Source organism: Tachypleus tridentatus, chromosome 2 (genome assembly GCF_004210375.1).
Source record: "Tachypleus tridentatus isolate NWPU-2018 chromosome 2, ASM421037v1, whole genome shotgun sequence".
In the NCBI taxonomy this organism is placed as follows: domain Eukaryota; kingdom Metazoa; phylum Arthropoda; class Merostomata; order Xiphosura; family Limulidae; genus Tachypleus; species Tachypleus tridentatus.
The window spans coordinates 41975156-41994982 of NC_134826.1; the positions used below are offsets into that span (position 1 = coordinate 41975156).

The window sequence follows — 19827 nt, forward strand, 5'->3', positions numbered from 1 at the left end:
GTAAAATTCAACAGTAGAGGTAACAAGACAATACAGTCCAAGGTAAGAGTTGAGAGCAGGAAGATCATGGTGATATAGTCCAAGGTAAGATTAAACAGTAGAGATAACATGACAGTACAGTGCAAGGTAAGAGTTGAGAGCAGGAAGATCATAGTAATATAGTGCAAGATAAGATTCAAGAGTAGGAAAAGCATATATTGTTATGAAAAAAAGGGAAATTTGATTATTCTCTACCAACACCTAAATCGGTCTGGGTAACTATTCGAATTTTTATATTTTAAGAGAGAAAGAGAACATAAAGACGAAGGTGGTTCATATCCATAATTCGCAGAAATTATTCGTTATCCAATTTCTTCAGAAGTGCAAATGATATACATATAAACAGAGAATATAACAATGTATCATCTTTAAGTCTTATTTTATTTTATCTTGCGTGCACAATAATCTCTGTGGGCACAGTATATATAATCGATACATTACACCTCATTACTATAACAAAAGCCGTGTGAAACTGACACCTTTGTAATTTAAGGCTAAGTAATTTCAACAAATACTTCTGAAGATGTATATATATATATATATCACATATACACCAATATCGAGCTGTGGTAAGAAAAAGTTCGCTCTATGATATTTAAAGCGGTCATCCATGCAAGAAACTTTAATATATATATATAACTAATACACGTCTTTAACGAGATTGAATATTACTTTCTAGATTGGAACCAGTTACATGGGTGTAACAAATGTTTCGTAGTTATTTAATCCGCCATATTGAGATCAGAACAAAAAGTACGTTTATCTAAGCACGCAGTTAATTGGTACAATACATGGACTACTAAATCTGTAGGGGGAAACAAACATCGAACAACTTTCCGCGAAAATGTTTACTCCAGAACCAGGGAAAAACAGCATGAAAAATTAAAACATCATATTTGTTCGCCTTACTTGGAACCATAAAGAAACAGCTTTATTTGCTTAACCACTAGGCCTAATCTTCTTTCTCCACTTTAATTAAATTTCTCAAATATGTTATTCTCGTGTAAAAAAGTTTATGGCAGAGAAAATAAACTTAAGGTAAAAATTAATTACATTTATTTTGTTTTATGAAAACAACCAAGATTTGTGTAATAAAAAATAACGAATAAATAAAGAAAATAAACATATAGATTATAATTAATATCCATATAGCAAAAGCCTGGTGTTCCTTTCAAAGCTTTCTCTTTCTGATATAGTAGATGTTCTCATCTGTAAGTCATTTGTGTCCTAATCTAAGCATTTTTCTGCTAAATATAGACCAATAATTACAGAATGTTCACTTTCGGGCTTTAATTATTTGACTACATAAAAAGGCTTTAAAACTCGTAAAATAATACGATCATTTTAATCTAACTAATTTGAATGATAACTTGTAACTCTTTCCTCTAATATCGAAGATATCATTAATAGAAAGGATACTCAACTGGTGATTTAACATATTCTGATCGTTATAGGTTTAGGTTTCTTGTCTATTAATTAACAACGTTTTGCATTTCTTGTCCACTTGCTGTATAGAACTGACTTCGATAATTTATCACTTACTTCTTAGACAGCTACAGTATTACGTTAACTTTAATCAAGAATTATTAATAATTACATTTCAAATATTAGTATATGAAATTAACTGGTCCTGCTTCAGTTCTTTCACTAAGGAATATTTGTTTTCGTAATATAGCTGCTTTTTACAACTCAAGTGCCATATATTTTTACTAAGTCAAAAATTAATGTAAAACATTTGGAAAATTCACATCAAAACTGACTAGGTTCCTTAATTATTTTTCTTTTTTCTTTACCCTTTATGAGGCTCAAAATACAATGAATTATTGAATATTATCTACTAAACAGGAATCCTAGTATAATATATAAATATAACATAAAATAGTATAAAATATCCTATCATTATAATAGTCTAATAAACGTAATTAAAATACAAAAAAAGCATTTATATAAACACTGAAATAGCCTCATGTTTTAGAATCCGTAACAAACGTAATATCTTATTATACTTTGATATTCATAACATAAAAAGTATGAGCCCTCAATTCACAGAGCTATAACTTACTGACAAACAACAACAACAACAACAAAAATTCATATCACATGTACAAGCGTTTCTCATAAATCTCATCTCTTAAACAAAATCACAGTTGTTTTTATAACTAAAAAAATTCGTTATAACTCTCATAAAATTTAAGGTTAAATTTATATTTAAAAAATAAAATGCACACAAAAGACGAAAACAATGAAGTATTTATATATAATTCTATTATCCTTCTTCTTAGCAATGCCTTTAAGATCTGTATCTCAAACTTCTCGCTATTCTATTTATTAGTTTTACTTTTCCCTCACAGAGTGTTATATTTATTTTTACTGTACATGGTTTTACTTCACAGGAAAGAAAAGTACGTGAACTGAATGAACACTCCATCTGATTACAGAAACCTAATACAAGATGGCTGAATACTTCAATATTTCATTTTGAGTTTCCCTCATACGAGAGTATAGCGTTTGTATAATAACAAAAAAAATATAGTAACTTTTCTCAATTCCCAACCAATTATCATTTTGTGCTAGTACACTATGCTCGTATAAATTGGTAAAAAAAAATTAATTAACACAACATTCACCTGCTGGACAGATTTTTGAAAACAATACACGACTTTATTAGGTTTAGTTTCTGTTTGTAGAAACAGTATACTATTCAAATTTTTTAATATGTTTTTCTGCTGTATTTTGACATCAAATATGTTACAAATTTTATAAATTTAGTATCGTACATTAATAAGCAGTGTTACTTAAACACTCACAAAATCTATTTTTTTCCTTTTTTGATATTTAAATCTGTTTGAAACTAATACCTCGTTTTTTAGTTTTCGTAATATTATTTTTAGTTTTCGCAATATTATTTTTTAACAAACTCATTAAAAAAGGAGATTTTACGAAATATAACAATCGTACAGAATACTTGATTAGAATGAGCATTTGTTTACCGTTATCGTTTCAAGGAGAAACTTATACTATGTTACGTTTAAAAGAAAAAAAAATATTTATCCTTCATTAAAATTCTTACGTAAGTATTACGCCGACAATTTAACAATGTATCTGAGCTGATTGTTTGCTACATTATCAGGGAAGATTTGCTGTTTATAAGCCACTAGTTGGGTTCTACTACGTTCATTTGTTGAAAACAGTTTCGTTTCCACAGTCTCATTTCTTTTCATTCTAACACTTCTTTAACTTTTAGATTTAAGTTATACGAACTTGAGCTACACTCATATATATATATTCATATATATATTTCCTATTTTTTCATTGGCTCTTTACTCTAAGACCAACTCAAATAATCTTATTCCGTTTACTTTGCTATTGATATTCAACGTCGAATTCGCAAAATGTATTGTTATGAAAATGTTTACTTTACTTTATAGACAATTTTCATATCTTTAAACTTGCTAAATTCTCTTTAGGATACAGCTGCTGGATCTAAATCATAATTACTTTTTCTATTAATAGAATGGAGATAAAATATGTATAAAATGGATGAAGCTGTTCCTTATCTAACTTGAATAATTTAGTCGTTACATTCTAACACTCTCCGATTGCTGTGCCCTCTCCTCTAGATGGTGGGTACAGGGATAAGTTAGTGGGCTTACAACGCTAAAAATATCGTTTCGATATGTGCGCGGTGCAGAGAACAGCTGGTATATTGTTATTCCAACACCTGAACTCATTCGTTCTAAAATCTTTCTTCACGTTCTTGGTTTCACACCGTCTAATCAGGAGTGTGGGCATAGTTGAGTTTATATAGACCGATTTTTCTGTCTGATGTTTATTTATATAATGGGGAGACATCGTTGAAACAATACAATTTATACAAAACAATTTGTAGAACATGATTGTATAGTATAAACATTTATCTAAGTCCATTACATGTTCTATAAACCTATCGTGAACATTTTCCAAACCTAACAAGAATTCTTTCGTTGTTTTTTTTTTGGGGGGGGGGCTGTCCCCACTTACATTTCACAGCAACACCCGAAATTTCCGCTTTGACAAGTGTTTGGGTTACCTTTTAATCAGAATTGTATGTGAGTGTTTGCAGCCACCTCTTCTTCTTCCTTTCGTATGTTTATTTATAAAATGGAGGAATGCATCTTCAAAACAATAAAATACATACTCAAAACTGTCAAACGTGTGTATAATGTAAACACTTCCCTCATTTAATCTGTTGTGAACAAAGTACAAGCATAGCGATAACTCCTTCTTCGTTTTTTCTGCGAAACTACTTAGAATTCATAGCGACACCTAGATTTTCCGGTTTGGCTAATTTTTGACGAACAATGTATTCAGGTGTTAATGAAGCAATCAGAGAACAATGGAATATAACAACTTTACCGTTAGGACTAAGCCTTATCTTTCTCATAAGGATGGGAGTGTTAGGCTTGTAACGCAGAAATTTGTCACAAAAAGAAAGAAAAACAGAAACTGATGTTGTCAGGTGCTGCAGGACTTGTTTATACAATATTTAAACTCTATATATATGAAGCCGATTCCAACTTTTTGTAGCTGGGGGAAGAGGATCACATTAGCTCGGGTTGGGGACAACAAGATTTCAGGGGGTCTGTCTCCCTGTTATCCCTCGATAGCATCGGCCTTATTTGAAGTTATTTCAAAGAATGCTACGTAATAAAAAGTATAAGTCGCCTCAAATAATCAAAAATTCAAAAGACCGCAAAGAAAAATATTTACCAAATATTACGAAAGGTCTGGTTTCTACTAAGTAAAGTTGAGCAGTCTCCTGGTATACGTAACTTCTGAGACTGCAACTATTATTTCCAATACTTAGTGATTGAAACGTAGTTGACACAAACCTCATAAAACACGTTTCTGTGGGAGAAAAAATAGGGATATCTTAGAGTTTAACTGAATTCGTACAATTTAGAAATATTTTCATTAAATAATACATTAGCTGGGATACTTTTCTATCATAAACAGATTCACGACATATGATAACGTTAAAATGTCAATGTTACAATATAGTTTAGTAGTAGCTTTAATAAGTTGACAGTGATCCCGTTAGTGGCATTTCCTCTGCATCACAACAAAGGTTAAAAAAGTCTTAAAGGTTTATTTCTGCTTTAATCTGAACCAGCAAATTCGAATGATCATTGATATGGAAGTTATTTATTAGATGAAGAATACTGAATGAGGTTATTATGAAAATAGCTTTTGATTCCTTTACGAATATATCGTTTACCGAGACATATTTGTCAATTAGTAACTGTTCAGAGAGTGAGGTCAAACTATGCCAGTAGGAGCTGATTTTTAATAAATTGTGAATAATTAATCTGCTTTGGTCTACATCATAAGAAACGATACTTGTATATAGTGTTTTAACAAATCTTAGTTCCTGAGCGACATTATGTATTTTGTGTTATTTTAAAGTTTTTTTATATAGATTCTACGGTACGATATTTAGTAATTTTATTTAAAGATATCAGAGAAAAATACAGATAGTTATACGATGAACTAAATTTTGATGAGCAACAAATTATATCATTAATTACTGTTTTAGTAATTATGGTTGCTTCATCGATTCAATTTACCTTTAAAATTTCTAAACTCAAAATTGAAAAAGGTTATAACATCAACTCGCTGTTTCAAACGCCTTTCAGTTTCAAGTCATTAATAATTGTTTTTCTTATTTACGCAAAGATGAAATGAAGCCAATAGGACTTGTGATGAATGTTAATAAAGTAAAAATATGTCATTTTAAAACACACAAAATTCGGCCATTACTATTCTCTAGTCAGTTGATAAAATATGTTTAAACATTGTCGCTCATGACTCAAAGAAATTTAAGTTTATTTGAGTAGTAATCACTTTGCAGTTAAGTTGTGAAAACTATGACATTTTCACTCACGGCTCACATTCTTCAGTTAACTTGAGTAGTAATTACTTTGCAGTTAGATGGTAGAACCTATAGAACATTTTCACTTACGGCTCACATTCTTCAGTTAACTTGGGTAGTAATTACTTTGCAGTTAGGTGGTGAAAACTATTAGTTACTGTCACTTATACATCATATAATTAAATTCCTATAAATAATTAATATAATATACTTGGTTGTACATTGATTTTACAAAAAATATATAAGACGTTAATTTCAGTAGAGGCCATTTCTTAGAGTAACTCACATTTGTACCTAAACATCAATAACATCAATAACTACATCAACAAAAAAAAAAAACACTTTTGAATAACGTGCCATGGTTTAGTAATGAACTGACAGCAGTACCTTTCATAAGACAAAACTTTGTCCTAAATTAAATATAATACAAACACTCTACTCACTTACCAAAATAATTTCTCATTCTTTCTTTAAGTTTAAATAATGTATCGGAAAACAATGATATATTTTTCAGTACAATAAAATAGGTTTTGTTCAAGCAATAAAACATAATATAACAATTTCCTTTATATCAAAATATATTTCTGCTACTATACATTAAAAAGAGGGTACTTTATATTTGACACCGTTTTTTACGTACATCAAGTTAATTATTAGAACACTTCAACTTTTTCATGTGTTCACACAAAAATTATTTTATTCTAACAAAACTTCATTTCACATATCACATTATCTTTCTTGAATTAGCTTAAAAAAACACAAACATGTAATTCTACTTAGCACATACCTATCTATGTACAAGGCAACAAAGGCTCCATTGGAAAACTAACTACTTGCAAGTTAAGATGTAAGGCAATCAGTGGATTAAGCAATTGCAATTATATCGGAGCATAACATGAGTTAGGAACAAAGTTTGAAATATTAATGATCCAGTTTTCGTTTCTGTTTAATTTTAAAGTAACAACAATTGTTGCTTTAACAACCTGCAACAGTAAGCTTAAAATAAATACATAAAACGTCCAATCAAAACGAGCAAAAGACGTAATATGAAGCTGTTCTACGCCACCTGGTAGCCTGAAGCATGTCTTTCTCCCTTACGTGTCCAATTAAACTTTTCATATCAAGGTGTAGAAATGCTTCAGCAAATCCTCGGGAAGATGGTAAAAGGTTTGAGTGGCACCAAAGGACTGCCGGAAAAGCAGCAAATCTTCCACAGTGAGAAGGTCACCTCTCTCGGAATGGATCATCAAAGAGCTGTTAGGGACTTGGAAAAGGAGCCGCTGGACTTCCGGAATGGAATACTTGAGATGAGCCCCTTCCATCGAAAACATGAGGGGTTGAATAAGACTGTATTCCTTCACCAGAGCGACCAATCTGTCTATCATTTCCAGAGAATATCTGTTCACAGTAGAGAAGAGAAAACAGTCCCATAGGTTTTTAGTAGAAACATAATGAAATCATTCTAGTCAAACAGTAACACCTCAACAACTGAAGTAGAAGTCGCTTCGATAAAAATATTAAACTTCTATAAAAATGTATGTATACGTTAAAGGGAACACGTTCTAAGTCGTCACGCAATAGCTCCAGCCTTATGAACAATGTTCAGCTAATGACAGACCAAAACACACAAAACAACAAAAAAATCCCTATGCTGGATTCGATAAAAAAAACTTATGTTTCTAAAATAAAACCGTATTGCCAAAATATATGATACAAAGTACCATGAGCTTTCTTAGAAATATAGCTTGTAGATTCAAATACGTTTTAAAGTGACATATTGCAGTCCTATTGTTTACTCAGTAACGTGTTAATAAAGCGGTCAGAAATTATCATTTTAGACACAATATTCATAGCATCGCACTTCTTGTTCAGTATATAAGACCAAAGCATTGTGACCATTGTAAACATGTGTTGTGACCTGACTTTAACTTGTAGTTAAGGTGCTAGACTCACAATTTGAAGTTTGAGTGGTCGTTATAAAGTTTCGGTGAATTCCACTATTCGATTATAGTAGTCTGATAATTCGCGGTGAGTGGTATTCATTGTCTGTTTTATCTCTACCAGATCATTTCTAAGTTATGGAGGGTTAACGCAGCTTTGTACGAAATTCAACCAATAAACTAAACTATTATTTTTCTCACTCTGTGTTTCCTAAGGCTGATAATTCCAAAGTACAACCGAGAAATTAAGTCGGGAACTACAAACGCCAGTATAGAGTGAAGCGTGTTGCGTGGGTCGAAACGTACATTACGAACCTTAACGTTACTTGTCTCCATTCATTGTGAAATGGCTATTTTTAGCTTCCCCTACTTCACATATTGGTAAAGTTAGGGATACTTCAAATCCGAGAACGTTGCGTAATGCAAAGGTATTCTCATGGACTGTTAATACAGTAGTTTTGATATAGAATCAATAAGCTAAGGCTGATCGATACGTAGAATTCATACAACAAAGTGCTACAACAGAGTATAAAGTGCCCCAAATAAAGTCCGTGTGGGGCCTAGTCTATTAACATGTCCGGATTGTAAATTCAAGAGTTCATTGTTCTTGGCCTCTTGCCACAGAAACGCGCTCCGCACTTTGGGGCATTAGGTGCACTATAAGAGAAACGTTGAGATCGAAACGTTCAACTACAAAAGAGTAAATGATGGGTGCTGTTAATTAGTTGCCTTTCGTCTAGTTTACAGGTTAAGAACGGGGACGACCAGGCATAGCTAGACCTTGTACAATTTACGTGGGCAGGGCACATATAGCCCATTTTGTAGTTTTCTGCTTAATTTCAAACAAATAAACATTTTAAATGAAACATTAAAAATAAAGATGTGGATGATACATTCTGTTAAAAAAAAAGAGAACAAAAACAAACAAACAAAAACAACGTTCAACGACATAAGATTTAAATCGGATAAGTTGTGTCAGTGTAATATTATTCGAATTGTTATTATTAGTTCAGTTCTCAGCAGAATACTGAAATCGACCCATAATAATGATACAGACTCTTAATTAAATTAGAAGAATCTCAGCCGTATTTATAGTTTTCAGTTATTTTTTTGGTTTTCTAAAACACATTACTGTAAAATTGCGCTTCTCACCGAGGAAATATAGGTGCGTTATAACAGTGACAGTCAAAGCGCACCTTTTTGTTAAATGCAAGTTCTTAACGCTAGGTGATGTTGAGCAGCTGCTTTCTTTCAAGTCTGCCATATAATTATATGATGCAAACATATGTATTTATATGATGTGAATATATATAATTATATGATATAAACACATGTATTTATATGATGTAAATATGTATAATTATATAATATAAACATACATAATTATACGATGTACACATATAATTGTATGATGTAAATGCACATAATTATATGACATAAATATGTATAAGATGATGTAAACAACATAAGTACGTACGATGTTAACATGAAACTTTATATATTTATATATATATAGTTTATTTAAGCTTAGAAGATTATATTAGAGAGAGAATTTTTATAAGGCTAAACTATCTGGCAGAAAACTACAGAACACGAGTCATATAAATCCATATATCATGTACATACTAGAGATAGCATGGTGGGTAGGGTGCTCCACTCACAATCTGAGGGTCGAGAGTTCGAATCCCCGTGCTCCACCATGCTCATTCTATATGTTTGCCTATTGGGTGTAAAACTTCTTATGGACCATAGGGATTAGTACGAGTATCTATTTAACATTACACTTTTCTGAAAACACAGAGATATAAAATAATGATATAATGTGAAATTTAATGCAAGTCTGCATAACTAAAACGGTTGATGGTGGTTGTATTTCTAAACTCTAACTCACCCTGGTTTACTACAGATGTCCTCCTGTACCTCCATAACTTCTGGATACATCGTCCAACTGATGGAGATAGTGGAGTGAGGAAATCGTGTCCGACAGAGAGTAAGGAACGTCCAGGCGTCCACCGGAGGAGTCAAAGCACTGCTAGGACCAGGCAAAATTTCGGCATTCAGGATTATGGGTCCTCTTAACTAAAACATATAAGATATCGCATACTAAGCACATAGGCACTCGTCAAGATTTATCGATTTAGTTATTAGTCTAAAAGAAAAAAACTACAACAGATTGGTACGCATTGGTTCGCCTGATCTTTCTTGGAATATGGAGAGAAATTTAAAGCTAATTTGTTAAAAAACCTATAATTCTATTTGTGTAACGACTATTGTGATATGGATCGTAACAGTCAACTGATAAGGAAGCACAGAACCTGTATCATAGACCCCTCCCTCATTTATCAATATTTCGTGGATGCTTTTTCTCAAACGATGATAAACAATAATTACAAAATAATGAGCCATAAAATGACGACATGTTATCACTAATAACGTCGTCGTGTTATCGCTCATTATATTGTAATTATTGTTTATCATCGTTTGAAAAAAATGTATCCACAAAATGATGATAAACATGGGAGGGGCCTATGATTATTAGTTATGGTTATTAGTGTTAACACATCATTTTCCAATGAAATATTAATCGATGTTTCGTACTAGTTTGCTTGTTTCATGAATTTCTGCGCTAACCGTCCCTAGTTTAGAAGTTACAGAATTAGTTAGTACACTTCCCACTTCAATTCATGCGCTGGTTAATCGAATAATTGGAGTAACTGTCGTCACATAATTATGTCCCCACGGTTGAACTTGCGAAGATGTTTAGTGATTCGAACCCGCGACCAGCAGATTGCAAGTCGTATTCCTTAACTACCAATCAAAATGTGCAAAGGAAAGCGACCATAGTTGACCTATATTTTAGTGATTTGATCTATTTGGAATTCGCTAACGTTTTCTCTCAACATAAGTTGAATGGAATTGACTTATGGTCTCAAATCGATAGTCTTCGTGTATTTAGAAATATATAGAGCATCAATCAATAACACTCGACAACATCCGGGCCTTTGTTGTTACTTTTCGCCCTGCAACTTCAAAAAAGAAAAACATTAAAGAAGATATATTACAAACGTCACTTCCGCTTTTACACTTTAGATCTGATTTTTAAGGGTTAGTACTGCTTGTGTTAAGATAAACCACAACCGTTTATAAACCATATAAATGAAAGGGAAGATACTAAAGATTTCAAATAAATTATCTTATGAACGTTTACCTGAACGCAACGCGTTAAAAAAGTGTTAAAGTCTCCAATTAGAAGAAAAGGGGGACTTATTTCACTTGAGTGTGTGTTTTCTTATAGTCCACATCGGACTATCTGCTGAGTCCACTGAGAGGGATCGAACCCCATTTCACTTGATAACGCCAGAAAAGCTTATATCAAAACAAGAATGCCTTAAATTTATTGTAGTTTAACCGTTGCTTAAACGTTATCGTGACTCGAAAGCTTGGCAAGACTGTATTAAATTACTCCATTTGGGAAAAAAGAATGAATCAGAACAGAGTATTGGTAAATATATTAGTGCAGTTTATCCACGATATTAGAGAGGTTTACAAACCTAAATACTGACTAAGCCCTTTCTCAGTTCCAGACAATAAAGTTTGAAGGCACAGGTGTAACGTATGCTATAGGTTTTACAACCTAGTTCTTTATCAACTGTTGAAGAGCTAAGACTTTCATATGAAGGTCAGACAGAGATCACGTGAAAGTGCCCTCAAAGAAAAATTTATATGCCAGAGTTTTGAAAGTAAAGTTGCTTGTATACCGAAATCACTTTAAGACTTAAAATGACATAACTTCTTTATACGAGAGAATTATATATTTTATTTATAAGATAACTGGTTAAAAGTAGAGGGAGAAATTAAAAACAGTTTATTACTGTGTAAGCTTATTTTGCAACATCAAAGGTTATGGCTGGTACAGTATGTGGTACAGTAACGTAACAAGCACGTGCACATTACGTTGTACTTTCTTTACGATTAAATTTTCAGTATTCATGACGTACTCCGTACTTCTCAAGGTAAGGATCTTGTGTTGTGGTTTTGTTTTGTTTGTTTTTGAATTTCGCGCAAAGCTACACGAGGGCAGTCTGCGCTAGCCGTCCCTAATTTCGCAGTGTAAGAATACAGGGAAAGCAACTAGTCATCACTACCTACCGCCAACTCTTTGACTACTCTTTTACCAACGACTAGTGGGATTGACTGTCACATTATAATGCCCTCACGATTAAAATGGCGAGCATGTTTGATGCGACGGGGTTGGAAGACGCGACCCTCGGATTACGAGTCAAGTGACTTAACCACCTGGCCATGCAGGGCCTTAATGAGGTGTGTATAATCATTTCTACTACGTTCGATCTCGCCTAACACACAATTCTAAAACAGCCCGGGATAACCAGGTGGTAAAGGCACTCGACTCGTAATCTGAGGGTAGCGGGTTCAAATTCCGGCACACCAAATATACTCGCCCTTTCAGCCGTGAGTGCATTATAATGTGACGGTCAATCCCGATATTCGTTGGTAAAAGAATAGTCCCAGAGTTGGCGGTGGGTGGTGATGACTAGCTGCCTTCACTCTAAGTCTTACACTGCTAAATTAGAGACCGCTAGTACAGATAGCTCTAATGTAGCTTTGCGCGAATTTCATAAAAAAACAAAACAAGCTTCTAAGATTATACCAATCGCTAATGCTTTCGAACTCTTTCTTAAATATCAATTTTTTGTTTAATTTTTAAATCAGAATACCCGCACACAATAATATTTAAATATTCTAAACAACGTATCGATCATTAGAAAATAAAAAGAGTGTGTGTTTTCCTTATAGCAAAGCCACTTCAGACTGTCTGCTGAGTCCACCGACGGTAATCGAACTCCTGGTTTTAGCGTTGTAAATCCGTAGACTTACCGCTGTACTTGCGAGGAACAAAAATAAAGACATCTTTGTTTTATTTTAGTGCAAAACTGCACTGTGACCGACGCAAAGGGGCTCCTGTCTTGCGCATCTTACATCGGCGCAATGTCTAAGCAATACAGAATATCGATATACAGGGTGTTCGGAAAGTCACTGTGCACTTATATATTTATTAACAGACATGTTTCAATATAGAATACAGGAGGTAAATATGAATGACAATTATAAACAATGTTGAAAGTGACCCCCGTTGGATCAATACAGGCCTGGATCCTTCTTATTTTGTTTCTAAACACTGCTATCAGTTGCTGGCTTGAAATAGACTGAATGAATGCTGATTACAAAACTGCACAGTGACTTTCAGAACATCCTGCAGAATATCTTGCACACGAATAGCTGTGTACCGTTTAAACAGTAGAGAAAATAAAATATCCTTGTAACCAAATCGTTGTTTTGTACTTCGCGCAAAGCTACACACAGGCTATCTGCCCTCTCGTTCCCACCATCCACCTCCAATTTTTGGGCTACTCCTTTACTGACAGATAGTGAGATTGACCGTAATATTATAACTCTCCACAGCCAAAAGAGCAAGTATGTTTAGTGTGACGGGGATTCGAACCTGCAACCCTCAAATCGCGAGTCCAACCTCCTAAACACCTGGTCATGCTGAGCCTAAACATTGTAGAAGATAAATTATCTTACAACTAAATAGCTACGCATCATTTAAACGAGCACACAATAGTCATCGTAACTGCACATTCACTTACAAAGTTTCCAAATTCATTATGTGAAAGTGGTCTAACTTTGAAAACTTTGTTTTGTTTTTTGTTTTTAAATTTCGCACAAAGCTACTCGAGGGCTATCTGTGCTAGCCGTCCCTAATTTAGCAGTGTAAGACTAGAGGGAAGGCAGCTAGTCATCACCACCCACCGCCAACTCTTGGGCTACTCTTTTACCAACGAATAGTGGGATTGACCGTCACATTATAACGCCCTCACGGCTGAAAGGGCGATCATGTTTAGCGTAACAGGGATGCGAACCCGCGATCCTCAGATTACGAGTCACACGCCTTAGCACGCTTGGCCATGCTGGGCCACACTTTGAAAACTAAAGGTTACGCTGCTACTAGGTAACCAATAAAATTACAGAAAGATATACACTATCATTTGAATATCTACACTCAATTTACCATGGGCATTTGTCTGAGAACAACCATGTAGCTTTTGTTAGAAACTGTAAATACTCATTATAATAATTGATTTGCCAAGTAATATATACATAACTTGAAACAAAATAAAGCACTACAAAAATCATTGTAATGTTTCTTACGGTATATTTCAGTAAATACAGCGAGCTTCTACAGTATATGACACATTCGTTACCTGATCAGCAACACGTGCCAATACTCTACAAGCAGGTTCAACCACTTCAGTAGTGCGAAAATTCAGTTTAATTCCTTTGTTGTTGAGACACAAGACATCTTGTAGCCACTCCTCCAAAGTAAGGTCATTGTTGTTTGATGATTGGCCCATTACAGGGATGGGAAAACGACTGCTGCTACACATACAGACGTCAGCTTCTAAAATCATCACATAAGCTGAAAGAGCAAAGTTGAAAGTTTAAGAATCAGTTGACAAATTGGTAGATAGAGGGATGATTTTTTTTCTTAAATCATAAATCCAAAATGGAAGACAAACTAAAAGTACTCGAACGTTAATATCTAAAAAAATGACATTTTCGATCTTTCATCTTCAGGAATAGGAGTACAAAGGAGTAGCCTAAACATTTTTTGTTTATTATTATACATCAGTAAGATGTAAAAATGTAGAAGTAAGAATAGACATGAAACGGTCGAATTCCTTTGGCGTTGCGCTTATACCTCACATAATAACAAAGGTTTCATACATATCAACATGCTGTAATGATTTAACAGTTTTACTTTTATCATATATATATTTATATGTATGTATACACTTTAGAGAGTAACATTTTTACAGTTCAAAAATAACGTTCAACTTTCAAGGCACGGATACAGTTTGTGCTATAAACTCTGGTATTTCAATTTATTTCACGTATTGAAAAGTAACGTAGCCAAAAGTCCCACGAAAGTAACCTCAACCAAAAAGAGAGAATCTCAAGAAATCTATCGTCATCATCAATTTTTATACACAGTTATTAGTATTTAATATTTTAACTTCCTTTAAACACAAATGACATCACATTAATCGCTAAAATTTAGAAAAAAATGTCTTAAAGTATGTTAGAAATAAAAGTTGTGATTCTGAAATTGAAGTAACTTTAATGAGATTTGATTCGACTATATATATATATATAACAAGCAAAGACTTCCGTACATACCATTAGCAATAAAGATACTTAAAATTTATATTTCTCAAAGCTTTAGTGAATTCTATAAACTCAATTTAATAATGCAACTGAATAATGTTCAAGTAGACTATGATACAAAAAAACAACAACAAGAGCAATATATCTTCCCGGTAACCAGTGAAAATAACCAGCTTTTGGTACTTCTAAATCAGGATGACCAAAAGAAATTTTTCAAGTGCCTAACAACATATATGTTTGTGGACTCACACTGCTATAAACCTGGTTTCGACACTCTTGTGGGCAGAGCACAGATAGCCCTTTGGGCTTACTTCCAACAATTAGTCAAAGCCTAACAACACACGCTTTGGCGGAAAAACAACGAAACAACCAGGATCAGATCACACTGTGGGGATGACTCAGGATTCAAAAAGGATCTGTGATGATGGAACTTCCATCTGCCGAAATTGGAAGGGCACAAGGATGGAGGCATCACTACTTTCTGGAGGATGTTAAACACAATCATTTTAACAGATGCGACACCAGCAAGTCCAGCATCTGGACAGAGATCCCCCAAAAATGAGTCATTCCAGAAAGATTTGGATTGCTTTGGTTAGACAAAAAGAAAACGTTTGACACTATTTTCTAGGACTAGATTGCTGGACCAGATCCTGACCTGAGCAAAGACTATGAGAGCCAACATTGAAAAGTTAACATGTAAATTAAAACATGTAAAAAATCATTATAGCAATGAAACGTGCTTAAAATGAGATAGTTTAAGTGTAGTGATCAACTAAACCATGAGTTTAGGTCAGTTGAGGGAAGGAAGTTTTGAAGATATTCCAAGCAATTTAACATATCAACTGAATCGAAGATTCACCATTTGATTACTGCATTGACAGCAAAACATGAAACAAAGGGCACATCAGTATAGTTACCTTCAAAAGAGGGGATTAGAATCATGTATAGAAAATTATTATTTTCCAGATCAGGTGTCGAAGTTGAAACAGTTATACGATGTATTACAAGACGATTTCTCTAGCAATTATCAAGTTACAAATACTATTTCTGTAATGACGAATAAATATAAGAAAGATGGTATAATGTCCAATAGGGTACCACCATAGTATAATACCTATAGATTTCATCATGTCATATTTTATTTAATATTAGTTTATTACTGTTTTAGAAGTCGTGTCGAGTTTCATTCATTGAGATATGTTGAAATAATTTCAAATCACCAGTTTCTGAAATAAGCTCCCTGTTGACCATCCTAGGCTTGGTACTAAAAGATACTAGCCTGGCTCGTGTGGCAGGCAGGTGTTAAAACGCTGGGAAGTAGGGGTGGGGTGATTAGATATTTAAATACTAATTAGATTTGAAATATAATTTCATACGGAATTTTTAAATGTTCTAGTTTTATTATCACCAATGAAGTAAGTTAAAATTTTATAACACTAATTTTATTTTGCTTTGATAATCTATACTTTTCTGGCATTCATCATTATACATACACATATATTGATATATGACAAATAATTGTATATCATTGTATATCTTTGTACGTGTGTGTATATGTTTTATTATGTACATATATATATATGTATATGACTGTGTTTTCTCTCGAGCCTTATATTGTTACTTCAATTTTTATTATGTTGAAGTTAATTACATTTAATTAGGTGTTCGTTTTGCTGGATTTCGCGCATAGCTTCATGGAGACTATCTGTGCTTCCCCTAATTTTGAGCCTGAAGACTAAAGGGAAGGCACCTAGTGCCAGTTCGTGAACTTCTCTTGCCAGAACAAACAATAGGATTTTACATTCATTTTTATAACGCACTCACACTGTTTTTGTGTTAATGGAACGAGAACCAGCAAATCTTAACTGCACATTCTGTTCTAATCGCTCAAGAAGAAATGTGCAGTAATCCTAACCAGTCTTTACCATTCTTCATAGATTTAACTATTGAAAAGTCAAAACTATTTACAATAATATAAAACACCCTTGCTCCACTGTAGAGATTAAAGACCCTTTGTAATCCACAAACGCCCCAATATAGTAGTCAGGTTGTTCCATTATCCCTAATTACTTCTATAACTATTCCATGAAAAGGAATCTATACTCTCCACACACAACAAAAAAAAATCATTGTAACACGTGAGTTTGGTCCCTCTTAGCTTCTGAGAATTGTTTGTTTTGAATTTCGCGCAAAGCTACTCAAGGGCTATCTGCGCTAGCCATCCCTAATTTAGCAGTGTAAGACTGAAGGGAAGGCAGCTAGTCATCACCGCCCATCGTCAACTCTCGGGCTACTCTTTTATTAACGAATAGTGGGATTGACCGTCATATTATAACGCTCTCACGGCTGAAAGAGCGAGCATGTTTGGTGTGACAGGGATTCGACCCTGCAACCCTCAGATTACGAGTCGAATGTCTTAACCCGCCGGGCCGCTTCTGAGAAAGGGCATAAACACAGTTTGAAATGTAGCATTAAAACTACTGTTATTTTTAACTGATAGTTTGTTAATCTGTGTTTACTTTATTTGTTGGCTAAAGCAACATTCAAATATTATAAGTTACGTTGTAACTTTTATTCTATTTTTATGAATTGTATTTATAATAGGTTTTTACAATCAAATAGACTTTAGTGTAATAAGAATATTTACATATTACATGAAGTGTCTTTTGTTACAGCTTTACCACAGTTTAACTATTATTTACAAGTTCGTGCTTTTGTTAGATATTCACGAGACACTTAGGGGATTTTCGCATGTTTTGCGATCATACATTCAAGGGAGAGTTTGTGTGTTTTGTAGGATACATTTAGGATAATTTTCGCGGGTTTTGTGTTAGACATTCAGTGGAGATTTAACGTGTTGGGTGAGTGATATTTAAGAGAGTTTTCGCATGTTTAATGTCAGACATTCAAGGGAGATTTCGCTTGTTTTGCGGGAGACATTTCGCACAAGCTCCACTCTCTCAGAGACAGAAGCTTGAGCAAATTGCCGTCGACACATCAAAATGGTATTGCCTCCATTCGTTTGAAGAAATTCGAATGAAATAAATAAACAAAACAGATATCTTCGATCAGTTGTAAAAAGCTATAAGTAGAAGTGAAACTGAATACCACACCGTATGTTTTTCTTCCAAGGTATTTTTTGTAGTTTGTGAATACTTACATCTAAGGGCAACAGCTAATCTTCCTCTGTTGTTGACTTCGAAAGCCCAAGAAACGTTCCGACCATCGCCTTTGGCGTCAGGAAAATAGTCCAATAAATTGAAAGGTGGCATTACCTGTGAGGGACAAAAACAACCTTTTCCTAGTAATATATAATGTTTTCAATATATGATTAACCATTTCTTAAAATGATACTTAAAACAAGCAATCAGTTAAAAAACAAACAAACACTTAGAATATTATGAACTGTGAAGTTTATTCTTATTTTAAATTCCACGAAGGTTTGTTGCTGACCAGCTGTAGTACTAGTTTCATTTAACCTTCGTACTTTTTACTGGAACGCCCAGATGTTAAAGATAGGGTGAGGCTCTCTAAACATCTAGAACCTCTAACAATGAAAACAGTATTTCGGTTATTTAAAAGTTATGTCTTGTATTCTTTCACACTATACTTTAAGCCCAGTGAATCCCCAAAAAATGAAGAAACCATACGCAATGTTTTGAGCAAATATCCCACAACACTTTTACTTTACTTACATTTCACACCGTTAGAAACGGTATCATATGACAAAGTATTGACAACACCCAGCGATTGTTCGTAACAGCGTCTATTTCAAGGAGCGCTAAGTTAGTGGAAAACCTCAGGAAATGGAACAAATTGTCAGAAGTTTTAGTATTAGAGAAACTAGTTTCAACACCTTCATACGTTCTTTTCACTCTCACGTTGTCTTTCTAAAAAATGTGTCGAGACTAGTTTCTCTAATGCCAATACTTCTAATAGTTTGTTCCATTTACTGTCGTTTTCCACTAACTGCTACACACGATATTGTGTTCTTTTATTACAGAGCTAGGTTAGATTGCTTTTGAGGAATTACTGTAATATAAAAAAAATTAAACGAACATCAACATTTGGAAAACTCAGAATACAAAGGCTGGTTACGTTATATTAGGAACTATTTTAGAGCCACGCCATGTTGTTCAAGCTCACATTGCCGCGTCCATTCGTACTCTATCTGACGACCGTATCTCTTTCCAATAGCCCTGCAACGTCGTTTCCATATGATGCGACAAAGAGAATGCTGTGAAGCTTTATGATTGAAAGCAACCGACTTACCTGAACTCCTTTTGGGCCAGTCCTAGTGCCAGAAAATGTGTGTTGCCATCTTTGCATCCATGACTGACAATAACCACCAAGGAAAACAACCGTTAACATCAAACGTAGCACAAATAATGCAATAATTCAGAAACTAAACGTAACAGAAACTTAACTTGGAAGTTCAGACTTCCAGAAAATATAACAATCGTCTATAATGGTATTGTCTACAGTTTACACAACGATAGAGTCGTCGATATTTTTGCAGTCATTTTATCGGGTTTATTGACGATATCAGCGGTTTTGGTGTTTATAAATTATATCAGTTGTTTTATAATGATCCCAAATCTGGCTACTCCATTTCCCTCTTGTAAGTACTTCAGATATTTGTTTGTTTATTGTTAAGCATGAAGATACGCAATGAATTATCTGTTTTAC

At 33.8% G+C, this 19827-nt stretch overlaps 1 protein-coding gene across 1 annotated transcript; it reads right to left on the reverse strand.

The window, feature by feature from the left end:
* Window positions 1-406: 406 nt before the first annotated feature.
* Window positions 407-14383, reverse strand: LOC143235468 (protein FAM151B-like). Its single transcript, XM_076473679.1, has 3 exons — window positions 14175-14383; window positions 9782-9969; window positions 407-7348 (listed from the first exon to the last, which is right to left on the reverse strand). The coding sequence occupies exons 1-3, from the start codon at window positions 14379-14381 to the stop codon at window positions 7066-7068; spliced, it is 678 nt and encodes a 225-aa protein (XP_076329794.1). The 5' UTR covers window positions 14382-14383; the 3' UTR covers window positions 407-7065.
* Between the last annotated feature and the right edge of the window lie 5444 nt (window positions 14384-19827).